The 21560-nt window shown below is 53.7% G+C and overlaps 1 protein-coding gene and 1 long non-coding RNA gene across 7 annotated transcripts; one reads left to right on the top strand and one right to left on the bottom strand.

Annotated features, from left to right (window-relative positions):
• Positions 1-2753: 2753 nt before the first annotated feature.
• Positions 2754-13310, bottom strand: LOC142856268 (uncharacterized). Of its 6 annotated transcripts, XM_075983526.1 has the most exons (8): positions 12945-13310; positions 12643-12697; positions 12403-12512; positions 11947-12087; positions 9331-9430; positions 7223-8176; positions 6959-7050; positions 2754-6667 (listed from the first exon to the last, which is right to left on the bottom strand). In XM_075983526.1, the coding sequence occupies exons 1-6, from the start codon at positions 13108-13110 to the stop codon at positions 7948-7950; spliced, it is 801 nt and encodes a 266-aa protein (XP_075839641.1). In that variant the 5' UTR covers positions 13111-13310; the 3' UTR covers positions 2754-6667; positions 6959-7050; positions 7223-7947. The 6 variants fall into 6 exon arrangements, 2 of the variants coding, with proteins under 2 accessions (XP_075839641.1, XP_075839648.1); XM_075983533.1 differs by lacking the exons at positions 6959-7050; positions 7223-8176; positions 9331-9430; positions 11947-12087 and having other exon boundaries at positions 2765-6667; XR_012911619.1 differs by lacking the exons at positions 2754-6667; positions 6959-7050; positions 7223-8176; positions 11947-12087 and having other exon boundaries at positions 9300-9430; positions 12403-12549.
• LOC142856296 (uncharacterized) lies at positions 12041-17281 on the top strand. The gene is made up of 3 exons (XR_012911621.1): positions 12041-12176; positions 12413-12541; positions 14136-17281. It is a non-coding gene; the product is annotated as an uncharacterized LOC142856296 (long non-coding RNA).
• The last annotated feature ends 4279 nt before the right edge of the window (positions 17282-21560 follow it).

Here is a 21560-nt window from a genome sequence, read left to right as displayed (position 1 = left end):
GGCTTCCAGGGCCCACACTCAGCATTCCCCAGCAGGAACGATGCACAGGTCTTTGATGAGCTGTCATAAAACAATGGGCCCTAGGACAGATTCCAGAGAGGCCGTTAGGGGACCCTGAGGACTGCACCAGGGTTCCCAACCTGCCACCAGCCCACCCTGGGGCAGAATCCACAGTGGCCCCTCCCTCCAGTCAGGCTGTAAAGAGATATTGACACCTTCAGACAGAAGGCTGCTCTGTTGCCTATAGACTCCTGCTCAAAACAAGCCTAAAGTTCAGTAAAGGAGAGGAGGAGGAGCAGCCCAGGAACAAATGAGAATGCGCCTTCAGTAGCTCGACTTCCTCTAGTCATACTCTCTTCTCCCACCCCTCATGCACGCGCGCGCGCGCGCACACACACACACACACACACACACACACACACACACACACCACTGTCAACATCTCCCACCTCCAGATCTTCTGGAGGAGGCATACACCATTGGGGCCTGGGGCCTGTATTAAGTCTTAAGTTCCTGTCACCTCTGTCCCTTGCTTTCCAGGTATCTCTCATGAACCCCAATGAGGGTTGAGGGTGAGCACTATGAACCCTGCTCCTTCCCAGTTGGACCAAAGGGTCTTCCTAGTGACCCATTAGTTCTGGTGCAGTCTAGAATATGGGCCGGACACACTGCAAGCTCCTCCCTGCTGGGCTGAAGAGACGGAAGTAGCCTGAAACCCCAGCCCCGCCGCCGGCTCAGACCATATGATGAGGTAGGCTGACAGGCCGGTGGACCCCACAGATCTGTCTCTAGCGCCTTAGTGCTCGAATTACAAGTGCAGACCACATCTGGCACCCCAAGGATGAAGCCCGCGTTTGCTGGCAAGGCCTTGGATTTGCCCCATCCTGAGCCCCTCACCTAATTCGCTCCCCCAGAATCTGTTTAGATCCTCTCTGATCTTGAGCTACCAGGGGCTTGTACTCAGCCGTGCCCTGCCTACCGAGGTTTGGCTGGTGTGATGCCTGTTCTGAGAGCTCTCCCCCTGCCTGCCTCACTCGAGCTCTCTGTCCCACCACACAGAATTTCAGCTACTGAGGACCAACTAGTGCCACATATCGGGACCGTCATGCCTTCGATGAGAAGGCTGCGGTCCAGTCTCAGCAGCTGGAGTAAAGCCTGGTGCAGCGCAGGGTCCCAGCAGGGCAGCCTCAGGGCGTAAGCTCCTGGGCATTGTGGGTAAAATGAAGTGGAGCGGCCATGAGAGGGCAGCAACGGTGCGTCCTAGCCCTATCTCGTATGCTAACCCACCTCCCTAAGAGGCATCTCCTCCATTTCTGCTGTAGCTCTGGCCTCCTGCAGGCTCGCTGGTGGCTGGTTAACTGTTGCAGTGAGTCCTAAACCCATGCAAAAGCAGTGCTCACAGCACCCACTGACCCAGGCAACCTGTCCCTGAGGCCACCCACAGGCCCAAACAATGTCGCTGAGCCTCCAGTATTCTAGGCTCTGACCTGCAGACCAGACCAACTTAGTGAAACAAGACCCTCTGGCCCCCCTCAGCCTGGTGTCACACCCCTACTACTCCCGTTCCCCAAGGACTTCCCTTTGCTAGCCACACACCCTCGCCTCAGTGCACCTACCCTGTGTAAAAGAGTTGCCTTAGAAGAGTTAGAGAAACTGGGCTTTTCTAGGGTGGGAGTGGCTGGAGAATTCACAGCCCTTGTGCATTTTTCTGTCTGGATTTAGTGTTTATAGGGACAAAGCTCTGTAAGTCTCTCAAACAAGGACTCAAAGCAGACCCTGGTCTTGTCTCTAGCGATTCTGTAAATAACAAATCCTTTGAGAAAATCAGACAGGTGTCTTAGGTGGAACCTATGAGCTACCTCTGCTTACAAGGACTGAGGCTGTAGTTTCCATGAGATAACAGCCCCTGCAGGTCATAAGATTATGGGATTGGGTCAGTGGCCACACCTCTAGAAGGCTGACTGTAGGTCTGACCCCACTGACATGCTCAGTAGATGACAGTATCCCTTCTTCTGACCTGAGCCACACCCCAGCCTGGGTACCACCTTGATTGACATTTGGAAGCTCTGACTCAGAGCAGTCATGGGATCTACTCTCACTAGCTACGTTCTCCCCACATCCACCAAGCTCGGAACCTGTACCAGCCCCTTCCCGGCCATGCCGCCATCCAAGCCATTAGTGTTGATAGCGGGAGGAAAGGAGACCTGTTAGAGAGAAAGCCACAGCCATTCATTTCTGCTGAAAGGAACAATGAATTAGTCCAGAGGAAGGGTAGTTCAAGGGAGCCGGCCAAAGCCAGGCCAGGAACCTGAGCCGATACCGCCGCCCCCCTCCCCAATAGGCAGGGCTGGCTGTTAGTGGTCAGCCCCTGGGGCAGCCATGGAGAGGCAGGAATCAGCTGGGTAAGAGCTAGTTAGTGCGAGGGAGTCAGAGGTTAGCCCAGAGAGACCATGAGCCTACTGGAGGTGAGGCATGAAATCACCTCCAGGTGTGGCCCTGGCTTAGCAGCTGGCGGGCTCTGGGGGAGGCTGGTTGGGGCAGAGGCATGAGCATTAACAGGACAAAACACAAACAGCTGGTGTGACCTCCCCAGTGGCCTTTGGGCCCTTGGGATTCATGTCCGGGCACCTATATCCCTTTCCATAGACATTTCCACACCTGTGCACAATGGCAGCTGGCAGTCTGTCCTTCCTAAGTGTGGGGCGAGTCTTTCTCCACACTTCTTGTGTGGTTGCTACTCCCACCCCTGAGAGGGAAAGGTCCCTCAGGCTCACTGCCTACTGGTCACTGACCATCTCTTCTCAGACTGCAGTGTCCGGATGCCATCTCCTCAGGCTTCACTTGAGGAATGCCTGACTTTGTTGTGTGGCTTCACGGGGAAAGGCCCCTTCACATACTTCCTACTTAGGAAACTCTCACTTACAGCTTCCACAGAGGGCATGCCATTCTGTCGGCTTGAGGTTCAAACACACACCCTCGAGGTCCTGTATAAGATGGCCAATCCCTGGGTTCCTAACGCTTTCTACCTGGCCCAAATCACATAGGGCCTAGGCTAAGTAGGGCCCGGTATCGCCCACTCTAGATCCACAGGCCCCACACTGGCTCCCACAAGATCCCCTGGTCCCATCCACTCCTGGTGGCAACCAGTCCTGTGCACAGAGGAGAGAGGTCATGCTCGGAGCCCAGCGTCCCACGCCCACAGGACAGCCTCCTCCTCCTCCTCTGGGCATCACTAATATGGTTGTCCCCTGCCTCAGACCTGGCCTGGTCAGCCCAGGGACATCTGTTTGCCAGAAGGAGGGACCAGCCCCCAGGAGGCCCAGAGCTCGGCAGGGCTGGATTAGTTAAAGAAACCTGTTAGTAGGTCAGAGCACAGCACAGCGGACAGGGCACCTCAGCAGACACACACAGGAGCCACTAGGAGAGAAGAAGGCAGCGGGGGCGTTAGTTAGTTAAGGGGCAGCGGGGTGCAGGTGGGGTGCCCCAGGGTTAGACAATTAGTAATCAAAAGAGTTTGCCTATGAGAGAGAAAGCTGGCAAGAGAACAGGAAAAGATGGTTAGGGTTCAAAGCATGTGTCTGCCTCAGGCAGAAGGGTCTGTGTGCAGAACACCCGAGATCAGGGGATGGACATAGCACCAAGTTCCCTGCAGCCTGCCCTCACCCTGTCTTTTTCCATTTTGAAGTCCCTGCTGGGCAGCAGCACCTCCGCTGCCCACCACAGGCATCAAGGGGAGTAAAAGGGTCCCATTCCACCACAGAGGGTAGGCGGCTGGTACACAGTCCCCAGCAGCAGAGCTGGTGCGTCTCTTAGCGTGCCCTGCCCTGCAGGATGGGTCTGCACAGAGATCCCAGGCCCTAGGCAGGGCTTTCCGCAGCCTCATCTGCCCCAGCCTCTGGGAAGGCCCGTGGGCTGCAGAGTTAGTAGGGTTTGGCTGCCGCAGGGTTAGTAGGGCATGCTCAGGCCAGGTTAGTGGATTAGTCGATTGACAGAAGGCCAGGCATCTTGTCACGTGCCACAGCGTCCTGGCCGAGCCCTGAGTTGGTTAGTAGGTTAAATCACACCATGCACCCCACCCCTTCCAACACCCCCCCCCACCATCAGAGACCTCCTGTCCCCACCAGCCTGGGCATGGGGCCTGACCAGGGCAGGGGGTCTGCCTCTACACCCCTCAACACACACCCCCTCCAGGAATCAAGCTTGACCTCAGTGACCCCTGCTGGAAGCCCAGAGCTTCCGTTTCTCTGCTGTGGGTTTCAGAGCCCCCACAAACACTCCAGCTCTGCTGAAAATGTCCTCTGCTTGACCTCAGGGCAAACACCCTTCCCTGGTTGTAGCCAGGATCTTCTCACGCGCACACATGTACACAAGCACACAGGCGCACACACTCATCAGCGTCTTTTCCACCAAACATCTATCCTCCCCACCCCACCCCAGAGCTGCCATGCTTGGAAATGGACATCTCTCCCATCGTCAACTCCTTGGCCTCTGGCTACTCCCACAGGCCTGGCCTGCCTTCCTCTACAAACACTGCAGGGAACTGGGCTGAGACCCCTCTCACCTCTGGCCCCTTCAATTTCCTTCCTTCCCAAGCAACCCCAAGGTGCCTGCGCATTCCCTGGTTATACCACTTAGCACTCTTGGCACTACTGATGACCAACCTGTCTCCCAGCATTCTAGACAGGGTTTGGTAAGAGAATAATTCTGTAGGCAGAAAAAAAAAAACAGGAAATGCTTCATCCTATCCCTCCCTGAGTATCTGAAGCTTGCTCACTAGTGTTTTCTGGGCTCTGAAAAATCCCGCTTTTTTGCTTTAATTTCTTCCCAAAGGTACTCAGTTAAACCGTACCTTTCTCAGCCTCCAAGGCCCTGGTTGGGTCAGCCTGAGTAGGAAACCCCTCCAGAGTGCCAGAGCTGCGGTCTCTCCCTTTCGGGGCCTCTGTTGACTGCCCATCATCTACCCCTTCCTGGGCACCGTTTCTCTCCCTGCTGACTAGGAAATCCCCAGTGTCTAAAGCATGGCTGGGTAGCACCAGCACACTGGCTCACAGCAAAGAACCAGAGTGGACTCCATATTGGCAGCAGGAAACAGAGTTCCTTCCCTTCTGAACAACATGGAAATCTACCAGAGAGACCAACAGCTGCCGCAGCCCCAGGCTTGTGAGAAAGACAGACATGGGTGACCCAAGCAGCAATGCCTCTGGGTCAGAAAGCCCCCTACCTACCCAGATGGGCCCTCAACCTAACCTCCCCAAATTTCCACATGGGCATGATTGTATGGAACACCAGGCACAGGACCCTTTGGAAGCTGCCGGGGCCACCAGGAGAGCATATGGCCCACATGACAAAGTGGAAATGGAGGCTGGTAGAGCAAGGTGATTTGTATAGCAGAGGGTGCCCCAAGACCTGAGCCGGCTCTGCACTGGCTACAGCCACCATGTTCCCAAGACACCAGGCACAGCAGCCGCAACTGTGGGCCCATCTGACATTCATCGGTTCCTCCCAATATGGGAATTCTATTCTCTAGCTACTTATGTTTGTGAATCAACCCTGTCAGAGTCCAAACTGTGTCCCTGAAGAGGCACAGGCTGGATTCCCCGGCCCCAATGTGAAGGTATGGAAAGACAAAGTGTGCCTAAGCTCAGTTGAGGTCTTAAGCCTGGGTCCTCAAATGACTGTGCCCTTGTGGGACAAATCCCAGGAGCCCACTCACTCTGGACACAGAGAAAGGCCACATGAGAACATAAAGCTACTTCTGGCACCTTGAACTTGCTCTGAGGGCCTCAAGCCTGGGGGTGTGAGTCTCTGTTGCCAAGCCCCACAGCCCCTCTTGCCCCAGGGAGAAGGCTTTCTAGGCTGTCCTGAAGAAGGCCACACACTGTAGAGCCATCTCCTTCAGGAGGGACTGTGACCAACAGTGGAGAACGGACACAGGGGTTACACTAGGTCACCTCACCCTGAGAAGGGGTGCAGGTGTCTGCCACCCTCAGTCCCTCGGCAGCTACTAGACACAGATGGACGTGAGGTCTGGGCAGCCCTGTCTCCTGGGCAAAGGTTCCGTAGCCCCTGCAGGGTATAGTCCACTCTAGTGACTGAGGAAGCTGGAGATATATGGCTGCCAGTAAGCCTCCCTACTGGGTCTCCTTATCTCAGGACTCACCCTTTCTCTTTCCAGGGTCCCCTGCTGGCTGCACAGAGACTAGCCACTCCTCCCAGGCCAGGACTGGCAATCCTCTCACCACAACCAGCAGGTAGCTAAGCCTCACCCAGGAAGCACCCAAACAGAACCACCATTCAAGCAGCAAACAGACGAAAAGAAAAACAGACAAAAGACAGACACCAGGCTCCTCCCCAGCCCATAAGTCCCTGCCCTACCCACAAGTCCTTAGGAGTGGGCTTAGCTCCACCCCACCTCCAGACACTGGAGGAAGATTCCAATCCACATAGGATCAGAAAGGGCCTCCAGTGCCCTCTCCCACTCTCCCACCCTGGATCTGTTCATCAAAGGCAGGGTGGGTGCTAAGTAATGTATCTTCCAGAAATGGCTCTTCTCCAGGGGCCTCCATTTCTGGCATTGAAAAGGACAGCATCTTCAGGAAGACAGGTTCTTCTCCATTCCATGAGGTCAAAATCCAGGGCTCCAAAGCAGACCAGGGTCTGGAGACATCTGGGGGAGGCACAATGAAAGAAGGTGAGGTACCCCAGATAGCCCAATCTGCAACCTGTGCTCCCAACACACACAGGACGAAAGGGAGAGCTTGGGACACAAATCTTTTACAATAAACTTAGAGAGGAAGGCAGAGTTCACCCAAAGGATCAGCAGAAAGCCAACGGCAGGTCGCCCAAAGTGACTCCCAAAGGCCGAGCACAGGAGAAGACAGTCCTCCAGAATCCCCATGGTCTGAGATGAGACCCCACCCCAAATGGACACATACACTCTGCAGGACAGAGAGCTCACCCCCTTGCTGAGCTGTGGTGATGTTTTCTTACTGAAGATCCCAGAGAGTAGGACCACGTCTCTGTCATTCTCCTCTGGATACCCAGCACGGCCTTAAAGGTCAGGTTCATATCTGTGTGAGATGATGACCCCCCCCCCAGAGCCTCCACTATGGAGTTCAGATCAAGTCCATCCTCCCCCACTGAGGCTAAGTACAGCAAGCTTCCTCTTCTGGCTCCCAGGACCCCCCACCCTCCTAAAAGGAAACACGCTTCTCACTCATACCTGACATCCTCGACATCATCACAGGCCTAGCTCCAAGCTCCTCCCCCACAGGGACATCACAGCATGCCTCTGGAAGACAGAAGAGCCAATCCTGGCCCAGGTGAGGACCACGCCCAAGACCTGCTTTGGTCCAAGAGCCACCTGCCTCCTCCTTCCCTGCCACCCAGAACATCCTTCACAAACATGGACACTGTGGTTTCCTCAGTGATCCAGGAAAACTCGGAGCAAGCTGGGCAACTTAGGGCCAGCAGAGGGGGAGTCCGGACAGAGTAGGGGCCTGGAGCTCTGACCTCAGTACTGCTGCCATTGCTGGAAGCCTATCCCTCTCTCTGGACCCTGAGACACATCTGCCCTGCCATACAAGGCACTACAATAGCCATTCAAGGCGATGGCTGGGAATGAAAGCAGCCTTCTGTCCACCTCAGTCCTCAGCCTTCCTGAACCACAGCAGAGAACATGTCTGGAGTCAGAGGGAGGTACAGGGCTCATCCAGGCCACTGTAAGTCACCAGAACTGAAGAGACACCCTGACTCGCAACCCAGGGCTCAGATTTGCTCTTTCCTGACAATTGTACTACATCTGTATTCCAGAGCCTGATCCAAGGAAGGGGAGGCATCTCGTAGCACACTCTCAGCCTGCTGCCACAGGAACCTGGAGCAGAGAGAAGCAACGTGTCCTGTGGGAAACACTGCGGAGGCCTCTGTGTATGTGGAAGACCAAGGAGCCTACCCAAGATTACAAACGCCATCCCCAAGAGCCAGAGCCATCCACCAGACATCCACCCTCCCTCTTGGGGTTCCAGGGCCAACCCTCCTTTGCACATGCACCAGCAGAGAACAGGCTGGCGCCCCGGGACTAGGGAAGGGATACTTATCTGTAAGGCTGCTTCGCAGGGTACCCACGACCCTTCCCAATCCCCTGCTCTCCTCTGCGACCTGGGAACCAGCAGAAAGTCTGCAAATAAACCAGTGATCCTGTCACAGCATGCAGACCCAGGATCCTGGCCATTGCAAGGACAGTGGAAGTTTCCAGGGAACCCGAGCTCCTAGGTCAGGCTGACTGGGTCTCATAGCATAGAAAGGAAGCCATGGGTTGGTTTGGGAGTGAGAAAAGCCAGGATGAGGCTGTGGCTCTCCAATCCCACATGTGCAGTGTGTGACTCTGGAAAGATGTCCATGCATGACAAAAGGACAGAGCTGAGATGTTCACGGTCAGAGGTGGTGTAGACTGTGGCTCATGGCTCTGCTCCCACACACAAAGTCAAGACCAGGAACACCTTAAGGTGCTGCATCATGATAAAGCTGTATAAGCAGGGGCTGAGCGGCACAGGACAGGGAGGTCACAGCCACTGGCCTTCTGAAGGCTGAGCCTGGGAGGGGACATGTAGGAAGGGACACACAGAAGTTTCTTTTTTTGTTTTGTTTTTCTTTTTCTTTTTAGCTTCTTAAAACTTTTGCATATGAGTGTCTTGCCTGCATGCATGTCTGTGCACCATGTACAGTATCTGAGAAGTTTGGAAGTGGGGTCAGATCCCTTGAAACTAGAGCTACACACTGCTGTGAGCCACCACATGGTGCTGCAAATCAAACCTGGGCCCTCTGCAAGAGCGGCCAGTGCTCTTAACCACTGATTCATCTTTCCAGCTCCTGTTACTCATTTCTTAGACTCTCAAAGCCCAGGTTGGCTTCAAACGCACTATGTAGCCGGAGCTGACTCTGACTTCTCATCCTCTGACATCCACCTCCCAAGTGCTGGGATTCTAGGCTTATGTTACTGCATCCGGTTTGTGCTGTACTGGGGTCAAACCCAGGGCTTTGTGAATGGTAGGCACTCTGCCTGCCCCAAACCCATTATTTTGTACACTAATTAAAAAACAAGCTAACTACACCTCTATGGCATTATTTTCTACAAAAGATGTCCATGCATGACAAAAGGACAGAGCTGAGATGTTCACGGTCAGAGGTGGTGTAGACTGTGGCTCATGGCTCTGCTCCCACACACAGTCAAGACCAGGAACACCTACAGAAGACTCGATAAAGGACTAGCACCCAGAAGACATAGGTCTCTCCTTCCTTGAGGTGTGGGAGACTCAGAAGCTGTTGACTGACCTCTGCCACCTGCATCCATGCAGGAGATGAAGACTTGCTTCTTTCCCAGGTACCACTGACACACGGCAGCCATGTGCATGTGAACAGACAGGCCTCACACCTATCACAGAGGGGGGGGAGAGGAATGAAGAGTGGGTACACACCACTACACACACTGGCATCACCACAACCCTCAGAGAGAGGTGGGAAGGACATGCAATTCACACCAAAGCTCCCAGCACACCCAGGCCACCCAAGAAAGGCACAAGGCTCCTGTATCCGTGAAGAGCTGCCAGGGAGAAGGTGGAGGGCTTCAGCGGAGGTCCTGGGTGCTTCTCTTTCTCCTGCCCTTTCGGTCGCTCACACTGAGAAAGCAGACAGGAGCCCGCTGGCCCAAACCGCTTTGGAGTCTCCGGTGCCCTGAGCTTCAGAAGCCTCTGGGGATCTAAAGCTGGGGGGGGGGGCCTTCCAGAGATCAACAGGAAGTGACCTGAGCAAAGGTGGAGCCCGAAAGGAAGTGCCTGAAGCCAGAGGAGGGGTGGGGGAGGCCGGGGAAGGGAGCTGAGCTGAGAACAAACCAGCACGGACCTGGATTGTGCTCCCCTTTCTACAGCTGAGAAGGGCTTGGCTCTCACCTCAGGCAGTAGAGCCTCTTGGGTTCTGGATAGAGAGGATGAATGAGAGAGACCCACAGACATTGTGGAAATTTACAAGTTTCATGTCTATGGGGGTCAGTTTACAGCAGCTGCTTTCGTGCTCCCAGGGTAAGTCATTAAGTCCCCTTTTAAGGGACAGGTGGCACCTCACCTGTCACAAACACATACCAGATCCAGGTTTGAAACTTGACTCCAAATTAAATTGCTGAGTGGCCTTTAACAGGTCACTTTACCTCTCTGATTTACACCCAATATCTAAGTGCAAGATGATGATGATGATGATGATGATGATGATGATGATGATGATGATGATGATTTGATTGGGGAGGATCCCATGTAGCCCAGGCTTGCCTGGAACTTGCTCTGTATCCAAAAATAACTGTGAACTCCTCATCCTCCTGCCTCCACCGCCCAAGTGAGATCACTGACACATGCCACCTCCCAGACCTAAGTAGCTTATCTTCAGGAGTCCACAGAGCAGTTAGGGTTCCTTTTTATTTGTTTCCTACTCTGCACCCTCAGGGAAACAATGGTCAAGGCTGCCATTGCCTTTCCTTCCTCCAGAGGGACCACCTGGCACCAGGGGGGGAACACCTGCCTCATCTGAGCTCATCAATGCAGAAAAGAATGAGAGACAGATGTTACCCTCAGCCTTCCGGTGCTTCTGAACATCTTGACTATTGTTTCACAGAGTGATAAATGAGCCAGGCCTCAAAAGCGGCCTGGGGAGGGGGGGCTGTGACTGAGAGCGGAGCCTCAAGCTGTTCACTAGCCCATTGAACCCACACAAAAGGCCCAGTGCCCCAAGCATACTATTCCAACAGCAGAAGGCAGAAGGTCATCTAGAAGGGCAGGTGCCACACAAGTGAGCAGGCCGGGAGACAGGTGTGGAACAGGGTCTGCCCCCAGCATTGGCCCCTGACACTGGTTCACAGCCAACAGCCTCCCACACCCAAGAATATGACTCCACACTACAGGGTTCCACTCTGTAGACCAGGCTGGCCTGGAACTCACAGAGGACCACCTGCGTCTGCCTCCCAGGCTGGGATTAAAGGCATGCTCCTGCACCACCGTACCTGGGTAAGGATCATAAATTTAAGGCCAACCTGGGTTACATCATAACACTCTGCCTTAATTTATTATTTTTTTAATTTTTAATTTTGGGTGATCCTCCTGCCTCAGCCTCCCAAGTGTTGAGATGGCAGGGGTGAACTGCTAACCTGACTTCTCTCTCTCTCTCTCTCTCTCTCTCTCTCTCTCTCTCTCTCTCACACACACACACACACACACACACACACACACACTAACCTTCACTTGCTCAAACTTTTGTAGCCTAGGGTATTCTCCAACTTGGCATCCTCCTGCCTCAGGCCTCCAAGCACTGAGACTGCAAGGACCATGCGTCATTTTTTTTTTTAATGCAAGGTAAGGGAGATTGTCTTCACCCTGCTGGGAAAGATTCGGGTACTTCTTTGGGGCCCTGAAGATATCAGGTGCCCCCCCCAGCGCTCTTACGGGGCAGAGAGATGGGCTAAATTTTCTGCATGGTCAGCATAGGGAGGACTTCTGAGCCCTTCTCAACCTCAACCGCAAGGAATACTAAAAGGACACAATGTGGGGCAGGCAGGAGATAAAGTTGCTCACATAGCATTCTTTCTATAGGAAAGCAACCAGACTCTGGGTGGGGTGAGTTCAGTCTCCTCCCAAAACAGGGATCCGATGGAGTGGACCCAGGAACCTGCTTGCCGCCACTGCTGCTCGGTTGGTGACGGGGAGGGGGCAGTGTTGGGGGACATTGGACCCCATGTGGGAGCAGGAGACATTCCGAACACCTCCAGATGCGCAGCCCAGCTCCAGATGTGCTGAAGCGTGGGGCCACGTGGCGGGACACCAGCTCACTTGAGGAGAGCCCCAGGAGTGAGGTTACTCATCCCTGCCGGAGGCTCTCCTGGGAAGAGCGCTCTGGGAAGGCAGCACAAACCTGCTTCCAGCAAGTTCTCGCTCTGTGCTCGCTCTCGCTCCCCGCGCCCCTCCCTCCAGCAGGTGGGGGCGTTTTCCTGGCGCGACTTCGCTCCGCAGTGGGGTGTGCGCGCCAGCAATCCCGGGCGCCTGGAGGCCTGTGCTGGGAGTCTGGGACTAGAGTGAGGAGGCCGGGGTCCCTGGAATCCCTCTGTCCAAGAAATAATCTCGTTCGTGTCCAGGATAAGAGAGGTCTGAACCTTTCCCTCTCAAATCCCCAGCCTCTGCCGAGAATGTCTCAGAGCCTAGGAGGGTTGGGGAACCAAATTACTAGGGTGGACCCAGATCGTTTTGGAGATTCCACGTGGGCTTCAGAGTTCATCGTGTTTGGATTCAAAAATCATTGGCTTTGTGACCTTGGACAGGCTGATACCCCTCTCTGGGCTTCCTTTTCCTCATCTCTAAAATGGGTTCTTACCACTTTGCAGGGCTGTTTTGCCAAAGCGGTGGCTCCCCGAGGGAGGATGTCTGATCATCATCCAGAGCGATGTCGCAATGAGGGTGCGGAGATGCACTGGACGCCCCAGTCTGGAATGAGTCCCAGAAGAGGAGGAAGGGTAAGGGCCTGGTGTGAGGGAAGGAAAGTCAGGGACATCACCAACTAACCCACCCTCCTTGCTGAGATCTCTTGGGCGCAGTCCCCGGCCTAGGCAGTTACTTGCTAACCTTGTGGGTTGGTGTGTATTGGGGTCTCCACGCCCATGTACATCTAGCTGTGGGGGAAGGGAAGGGTCTTTGTTTCCCCTCAGACCATGACTGCGAGAGCCCCCCTCCCCAGAACCCTCCGTGTCCCAATTCCCATGACCCATCCATTGGAGCATCACATCTGGCCATTGCGGGTTGGGGGTCCCGTCACTCACCCAGTGCGGGCCACCACTTCCCTGGGACTGTGAGACCCCCATCGCCCTCCCAGGAATCAGGTGTGCCTGGCTGGGAGAGGGAATGGCGACTCCGGCTTACCTTGGCTCCTCGTTCCTGCGGCTGGAGTGCAGAGGGCTCTTTGTGCCCTGCTTTCAACAGAACTAGGGGAGCCCCTGCAAGCGCCTCCCCTCGTAAACTCCTCCCCGCACTGGTCCGCAGCCTCCCTCCCTACGGCCCCCCAGTGCAGCCGACTTCGTCTTCTCATTTACTGCAGCGCCCATGAAATTTTAATGCAGGAGCGGCTGGCGGGCGGAGGTGCCGCACCCGGCCTCCGGGATGGGGGTGGGGGCGACCCCGACAAGCACCCGGCTTGCAGTCCGAGGGTCAGGGCAGCTTGACGTGGGATGAACATTTCCCCGCCCTCCCCCCCCCCCCCCCCCCCGCTTCACAAAGGGGCTAGTGAGAGCCTCAGCCTCAGCATCCCTGCCTGCAGCGCTGCCATAGCAACATTGGCCAGTGGAGAGGCGCGCGACTGTCAGAGGCGCGGCCACGGACTTGGTGCTAAAGCAAGAGAAGCCCAGGCTTGGATCCCAAAAGAGGACCGGGTACCTACCTTAGCCCACAGGACCCGGGCGTGGCTCCCAGGGAACTCTGCTAGGTAGACCCATGGTCAGGGGGACAAAAAGATTCGAACCCAAGTCTGTGGCAACCATCTACAGTTTTGGCATCTGCTTTGCCTGCACTCTGGCACATAACCACAGGGGTGCTAAAGAGTCGCCAAGAGCTGCGTTTCTGTGATGCTCCTAGCCAACACCATCCACACACCCTTCGAGACCATGATGTAACTGTCACCTCCTCGGACCCACTACAGTGCCACCGAACCAAAACTTATAAAATGGAACCACCAGGCGACGTTAATGCCCCTTCCAGCTGAGCAACCGTTGTGCTAGATCATCCCTGCTTCTAGAACGAGCACTGATCCTCAGCTTAAATCTAAGCTCTGACCTTGTCCTTGACCAGATGTGACCAGATGTGCATGGGTGTCTCCCCAGATTGGGTCTCTATCCCTTTCCAGTCTGGGGAAGGGGAGAGACGCTAAATAGGGAAAGAGCACCTAGTGCCCGTCTGCGCTGGGGGCAGCAAGCCATTCTCCTAATTAAGCTAGCTCACCTTTTTTTTCTTTTTTAATTTTTTTTATGAATTTATTTAGTAGCGCTGGCTGGGCCCTCACACAGTGTGCCTGTGGGGCTCAGAAGACAACAAAATGTGTTCTCTCCTCCTACCTTGCAGGTTCAGGGAATGGAACTCAGCTGGAATCAGGCGAGGCGTAGCAGCAAGTGACCTGCTCAACTGTGTGCCTGGCCCAGCCCTCGCCTTTCCTTTGCACACTTTGGTATCTGTTCGTCTTCACTGCTCACATCTAGAGGCTGTGAGAGGTGATCGGCTGCACACGGCCTCTCTGAGGGACCCACGAGAGATTTGAACTCGTGCTTCCTGTGCACATCTCTCGCTGAAGAACCCCTTCAGCAGACCCACAAGCACACATTCAACTTGCAGAGCTGGAGGACAACACGGGATAACTGATGGCACCAGCATAGCCTAGGATACTCCCCTGCCAGGGACAAAGCCCTTATATGGGCCAATTAGCAAATCAAACGTGCTTGGGTCATGATTCCCAGAGCAGAGCTCTGGACCTTGGCTTCCCCTTCCGACCTCCCCATGATACAAGCCCAAAGGTTGGCAGCCAACAGGGAGGGTACACACAGATGGCCTCTTTCTTCTCTGAGACACCCAAGCAATCCCTATCGGCCTTGTTTCCATAGTCAAAGACCTGACAAAACCAGCCTAAGGAGGGGAGGGTTCATCTTGGCTCCGGTTTGAGGGTGCAGTCCAGCATGGTGGAGAAGGCAAGGCTGCCAGCATGTAAGGCATCTGCTCACACTTCATCTGCAGGCAGCAAGTGAAGAGGGGTGAAGACCGCTGCTCAACTCAGCCCCAGCATCCAGACCATAGCATGGAGCCATCCACATCCAGCCGTTCACACCCAGCATGTAAGGCATCTGCTCACACTTCATCTGCAGGCAGCAAGTAAAGAGGGGTGAAGACCGCTGCTCAACTCAGCCCCAGCATCCAGACCATAGCATGGAGCCGTCCACATCCAGGTGGGTCTTCCCTCCTCAGCCAAACCTCTCTGACTGCATCCTTACAGGCACACCCAGAGGTGTGTCTCCCAGGCGACCCCAAATCCAGACAAGCTGACCTTGAAGATGAACTGTCAACTGTCTTTCTTATACCGTGTTCTTGAATCCTCTACGGTCCAGTTTCATTATCCACTTAGGAAAAGATTTGAGGCACTTGCCTGCCACTGCCCTATTTCTCTTGTCCCCATCTTAATGTTTTCAGAAATCAGCGGTGTGTCCGTGTTTCTGCTTGCCAGTGTCTGGAGACATCTCGCCAAGGCAAGCATTGGGCAGGGTGGATCATTAGGGGATGCTGTGGGCTCTGTGTGAAAACGGTTGTGCTTGGCACTATTAGACTCCAGGTGAGATGTAAATTGAGAGCAGCAAGGAGGGGGTAGACCCCATGTCTAGCAGACCCGCAAGCCAGCCTGAGCTTGCAGATATCCTCTGTCCCTGGTTCTCCGTCATTCTTCATCTAGTCCTGTGGATGCACTTAGACCTTTGACCTCCTTTTGCCCATCTGCTGAAAACAAAATGGAGTGTGCCACTCTCTACTTGTACTCTTCCCTCTACACAGAGTGTTCTTTGGGATTCCCAGACAGCCTAGCAGTGAGAGATGGAATCCATCCCACCTTCTCACTTGTGTAGCTCTGACCTCATCTCATTGCCTAAGTAGTGATGGTGAGTGAACACAACCAACATCACCATTGCTGGCCAAAGATCCTGTCTGTGGGAGATGCTTAGAGATGCAGCTACCTTGAGCTCTAGAGCCCCCAAGACACTGAGCCACATCCCCTGTCTAACTTTCTTTAAGGTGATTCTAGCAACTCTTGTTGGGTGCTGGTTGTCAGGGCAACAGGAGTAGGTGCTATCAGACTTCAAAAGATGCACTTGAGAATAAAACAGGCACCTAATCTGACCTGGTGCCCCACCCCCTTCACGTGCGGCGTTATGGCTTCAAGGAGCAGCCCATAATTCCAGGGGGACTCTGTGACAATGTGTCTAGGAAAGAAGAAACAGAGGAGCACATTCTTGGGGCTGGAGAGATGGTTCAGAGGTTGGGGGCATTGCCTGTTCTTCCAAGGGTCCTGGGTTCGGTTCCCGGCAGCCACATGGTGGCTCACGGCCATCTGTGGTGGGGTCTGGTGCCCTCTTCTGGCCTGCAGGCATACACACAGAGTGTTGTATACATAATAAACAATAATTTTAAAAAAAGAAAAGAAGAGCACATTCTTCTTCTCATCCCTAAAGAGATGTCTAGAGAACTGGGCCCATCAAGTCCCTGCAGCTAGTTCCAAGTCCCACCATCCCCTTCAGAAGCAGTGAGTCAAGTTTATGACCACACCCTTGTAGGGCACTATTGTGAGTGCTTTACCCTCGCTCCTTCCTCCAAGCCTCTGAGAAATTGTTGGTACCATTCTACTCAAACACATAAAGTCTCTCAGAGCAGACTCTGAGAAAGCCAGCGACTTACCTGGGGGGAGCCAGGCTGTGAGGGGAACGTGGCGCTCTGAGAGCATCTGCACCCATGTTCAGTCCATTGTCCCCTGGGAAGCAATGAGCCACACTTAGCTAAGCATGAATGCATTGTTGTGCTGCAGCCACTGCCCTGGAGTCAACTTCTGTCTCCCTTCAGAAGGAACACCAGCTCAGGGGCATCACAGCAGCCGCTATCCATGTTCCCTCTGGGGTGGGTAGATCTTGGTTCACAGCTCCATGTGAAGTCACATGCCGTCACGTTGGGACACACAGGTCTCACAGGACTTGTGCAGCGAGCACTCTTACCCACGGAGGCATTTTCAGCCCTGATTTTAGCTGCTTAAGCTGAAGGACACAGCCTCGTATTGGGCCATGTAACTGAACATGAGGTTACAAGAGAAACTGGCATCAGTAAGAGGCTTCTGAAATGCAAAGGTTAAAAAAAAAGGATCCAAAATCAAGCATGTAAGACTCCAAGATGCTTCTGGCAGTGCCCCCCACGTTGCATCTCATGGCTTCCCTACAGCCTTGGCTCTGAGCACGGAACACACACATGCTACTCAGAGCCTGAAGCGTCCAGGCCGAGGCCTAGGACTGGCCGACGTTAGGAATTATGGCTCAGACTGCATGCAAAGTTGTTTGCTCCTTTCAAACACAGTGGCTGAATTGTGGAAAACAAGTATTTATTGGTTTCCTGCCATTGCTCTCAGTATGAATTGGTTCACCTTTGGATTAGATTGCTAGAATGTTTGAATTTAAAATTGCTATTTGAGTGACTGACTTGGGCTTCATTTTTTTCAAAAAAAAAAATGAATTTGGTCTTGGACAGAATTTCCAGAACTTTCTGAATTAGCCCTAATGTTTCCACCATGTGTACCATATGTGAAATAGCATTTCAGATTTGACAGTTATAAAATCAAGCTATTAATCAACTCTGAAGAGCTGAAAATGCCCTGGGTTCTGCAGGATCAGACATCTGGTAAAATCCTCTTGTGGGTGACCTTCTGCCTCCGGTAAGAGCTGAGCTCATAGAAAAGAAGTGCTTTGTTTTATTTATTTATTTATTTGTTTGTTTATGGTTTTTTTTTTCAAGACAGGGTTTCTCTGTAGCTTTAGAGACTGTCCTGGAACTCGTTCTGTAAACCAGGCTGGTCTTGAACTTACAGAGATCCACATGTCTCTGCCTCCTGAGTGCTGGATTTAAAGGCGTGTGCCACCACCACCTGGCCTAAAGAAGTGTTTTCAGGTCAAAGATGTGTGGACTGGAGAGAAGGCTCAGTGGCTAAGAGAAAGTACTCCTCCTAAGAGGATCTGAGTGCCCTTCCCAGGACCCACATCAGGTATCTCACACCCATTCCTAACTTCAGCTCCTGGGGATCCTGTGCTCCCTTCTGGCCTCCTCTGGCACCTGCACTCATATGGACATATCCCCACCCACACACATTTATACCTAATTTAAAGTATATAAAAACTCTAAAAAGAACTTTTCCATTTTTATGTGTGTGCTGTGATGTAATATGTATATTGGTGTTTTGTATACATGTTACTGTGCATGTCTATGGGGGACCACACGTGTGTGACTGTGTGTTCATATGTATGTCGAGGCCCCTAGGTTGATAATGGAAATTATCCTACATTGTTCTTCCTACTTATTCCCTGAGTCAGGAACTCTCCATCAAACCCAGAGTTCACCAATATGGCTAGCCAGCTTGCCTGGGGCATCCTTTCTGCGGCTGGAATTTGGCCAGGCACCATGTTGGGTTTCAGGGACCCAAACTTCAGGCCTTCCCCTGTGCACAGCAAGCTCTGTCACCACTAGGCTCTCCTCAGCCTTGATGTTAATCTCTCTGTGGTGTGTCTTTGGTGACTGCTTCCTTTGTCCACCTGTTCCACTATCTTTCCACTCAGGATCAGGTCCACATTTTTCAGGTGAAAGGGTCATGAGTGGGAGAAGTCAGAACCCCTGTTGTGGGCCGCAGTTCTGCTGATGAAACATCCAAATCCAAGCTGCCTGAATTGGCTCTGCCTCTGTGGGTACCATGATGGTGGGCAGCAGTCACACACGGAGAGAGGAGACCTCAGAGGCCTAGTTTGTTCTCTCTCTCTTTCTCTCTTTCTCTCTCTCTCTCTCTCTCTCTCTCTCTCTCTCTCTCTCTCATTTTGAAGCATAACTGAAAATTCTCCCTATGATTATCCCATGGCTCAGGTCTCTCCCACCCCGGCTCGTAGACCCCACCACGTTCCCATTCCCAGGCAGTTACTGCAAAGGGCCTTAGGAACAAATGCACTCCTGCACGGCAGCACACAGCACCGAGCCTTGTTCATTGTGCATGTCCATGTCTTCCCTGCACCATGCTCATTGTCACTCATCAGGCCTCTTTGTCTCAGCAGGGTTTGAACTACACCTGCTTCATGGAACAAAGTCTAGGGCAGCCAGGACTCATCCCATCGCTTCATTTAGTAAGCAAGCCAACAAGGCTCAGCGGCCAGGACACTGCTCCCAAGGACAGACATCTCTGGGGCCTCCTGACCCCACGCTTGATTCCTTGTTGAGTCTTCCCTGCCCCCTCACTCTTGGGCACCTAGGGCTGCATGCTGCCCCCTGTCCCTCTGTCACCTTATCCCTTTGTCCCCACCCTGTCCCGCTCTCCACCCTTGCTCATTCAGCTTCTTTATCTGGCCCTTTGTGTCTGAATCAGAGAAGGGCAGGGCTTGCCTCCTTCGTCCTGCCTCATTATCCATCTGCAAACAGTCCTGCAGCCGCCCAGACGCCCGCACCTGCTCCTAGGCTCCCAGCCGCGCAGCAGGTGCCGCCCAGCCAATCGCAAAGCTACTGCGGAGAGAAAAGCACCGGCCAGGCCTCCAGCTGCTCCTCTGCCTCCCGAAGCAGGGACAAAGTCTTTCAGCTTTTCCCGATGCGACAGATGCTGAGGGGCCAGTGCGGGGGCAGAAGGAACTGGGGCTGGGGGAGGTGAGCCCTGTGGAAGACCTCACAGATACCACACTCACAGCACCCATACCCCACTGGATCCTCTCCAAAATCTCACTGCGTTATCCCCACCCCCACCCCACACTGAAACACTAAACATGTTGCCTGCTCCTGCTACCCCTGCCTGGTGCCCCCAGCCTGTTCCCTTTGCCGGTTCCAGGAGTCTCTGAAAATGCAGGCTGACCTCATCTCTCCTCCACCACAGCCCCTCCGGCCTCACAATGAGCAGCAAGCTTTATGCTGGCCTTCAAAGTCCTGCCCTGGCCTTGGCTGCCTGCTGGCTCTGTGATCCCATACCTAGCTCTGGCATTGCCAGCTGGGCATATCCAGCCCAGCCTCTTGCTCTCTGGGGGCCCTGTTCATTTCCAGATTAAGTCAGTTTTCTTAGGTTCATGACGACTGGAAGATCAGCCTCTCCTTTGGGACTGATGTGAACATGAGATTATATACGCATTTATATGCATTTATGTGCCTACACACATTCACACATGTACACACATCTACATACATCCCCACAATGCACACATACACAAATATGCACACACATGTGTATACATACGTGCACACACCGGGCCCACATGCATTGACACACACATGCTAGCCTGTGGAAATCCTCAGGGAAGATATTTGCCCTGTCCCCCTCTCGCTTCACAGCTTGACCGAGTCTGCCAGGGTGAGAGCCTCCATGTTGTCGTGTAGAGAGGACAGCTGAACAGGCTGTGATCTGGAAGGCCTTTTGGACACATTATACAGACATGTAAGCCAACCTGTAAGAGCAGAGTGTGGGCCTGGGTCTGTTTCCCTGTGGCCTGAGACAGAGAAGTCCATATCTCCAAGCAGCCCAGGCTACCCAGCCCTCAATGAAGTCGCAGACTCTCTAGGGATACACCTGACTTATCTGGGTTGGTAACAGTGTCTTCCTCCTCTTCTCACATGGATTGTACATACCTGCCCTCCATTTGCACACAGGCAGGGTCACTGTGCTCATAGAGCAAACACCACGGGTTCCTTGAGAGACCCTAAGGTTGGGTGGCCGTGGGAGGGACCTGCACACTCAGAACCTGGTGAGTGCCACTCCAGGATTGACACTACAGTTGCTACAGACCCAGCCAGCTGAGGTTGTGCCCATTTTACAGACAAGGAATCTGGGGCAGGTCTGAGCCAAGGTACAGCCCTGGCATTCTTCATCCAAGTCCAGCCCAGCCTCCACTCCCACCACTGCCCAGCAGCCCCAGGGAGATCCTCTCAGCCCAGCCTCCACTCCCACCACTGCCCAGCAGCCCCAGGGAGATCCTCTCAGCCCAGCCTCCACTCCCCTGCTATCCACCACAGCCACTCTGCACATCAGCACATTCTGTATTTATGAGATGCCTCTGGTTCTCTGGGGACCAGCCGCACCCTCCCTGTATGGGTGGAGGAGGGAGGCAGGGCTCTGCAGCCAGAATGGCCCAATCGGATGGGGCTGAGCTAGGGTGAGCCTCTCTAGTCTGACTTCTGATGCACCTGTTAAGCAGAGTAGGGCTGGGAACACAAAGGGGCTTCTAGTGACTTTCCTGCGACTTGTCTGAGGCATTTGCAGAGAGCCCAGGAGGGGGATGGGTAGGCAGAAGAGTGATTGAGATGCTCATGGGTCCAGACACAAGAAAGGAAAGTCAGTTGTGCAGGGTGTGGGTGTGCAGGGTATGGGTGTGCAGGGTGTGGGCATGCTCTTTCTGAAACAGTGTTGGACTTTGTCCCCCTTACCCCACAAAGAGGTGAGTTAAGATGGCCTTAAGGATGCTATCAGGCCTAGGCATGGACCAGTGGGAGTGTTCTAATATAACACACACAGATTTCTGGATTTGATCCCAGCATCACACACACACACACACACACACACACACACGGAGTCAGTTAGTATAACCGAACGACTGAATACAAATAAGAACTGGGAGATGGCTCAGTTGGTAAAGTGCTTGCTCGCAGCCATAAGGTTGTGTTTGTTTTCCTAGCACCCACATTAAAAGGGCTGGCACTGTGAGGTGCTCCTGTAATTCCAGCCCCAGGGAAACAGAGACAAACTGATCC

The sequence above is a fragment of the Microtus pennsylvanicus genome, chromosome 1 (assembly GCF_037038515.1).
Source record: "Microtus pennsylvanicus isolate mMicPen1 chromosome 1, mMicPen1.hap1, whole genome shotgun sequence".
Lineage (NCBI taxonomy): Eukaryota > Metazoa > Chordata > Mammalia > Rodentia > Cricetidae > Microtus > Microtus pennsylvanicus.
Note: the sequence above shows the minus strand (reverse complement) of the source record. Positions and strands in the feature narration are given on the sequence as shown.

Coding starts and splice junctions, on each gene's coding strand:
- LOC142856268 (XM_075983526.1), bottom strand. CDS start 13,110: ATGAGAAGACGAAGTCGGCTGCACTGGGGGGCCGTAGGGAGGGAGGCT. Junction 12,698..12,944: donor CGCAGGAACGAGGAGCCAAG/GTAAGCCGGAGT, acceptor CTTCCCCCACAG/CTAGATGTACATGGGCGTGG. Junction 8,177..9,330: donor CATGGATGCAGGTGGCAGAG/GTCAGTCAACAG, acceptor GTTTATTTGCAG/ACTTTCTGCTGGTTCCCAGG.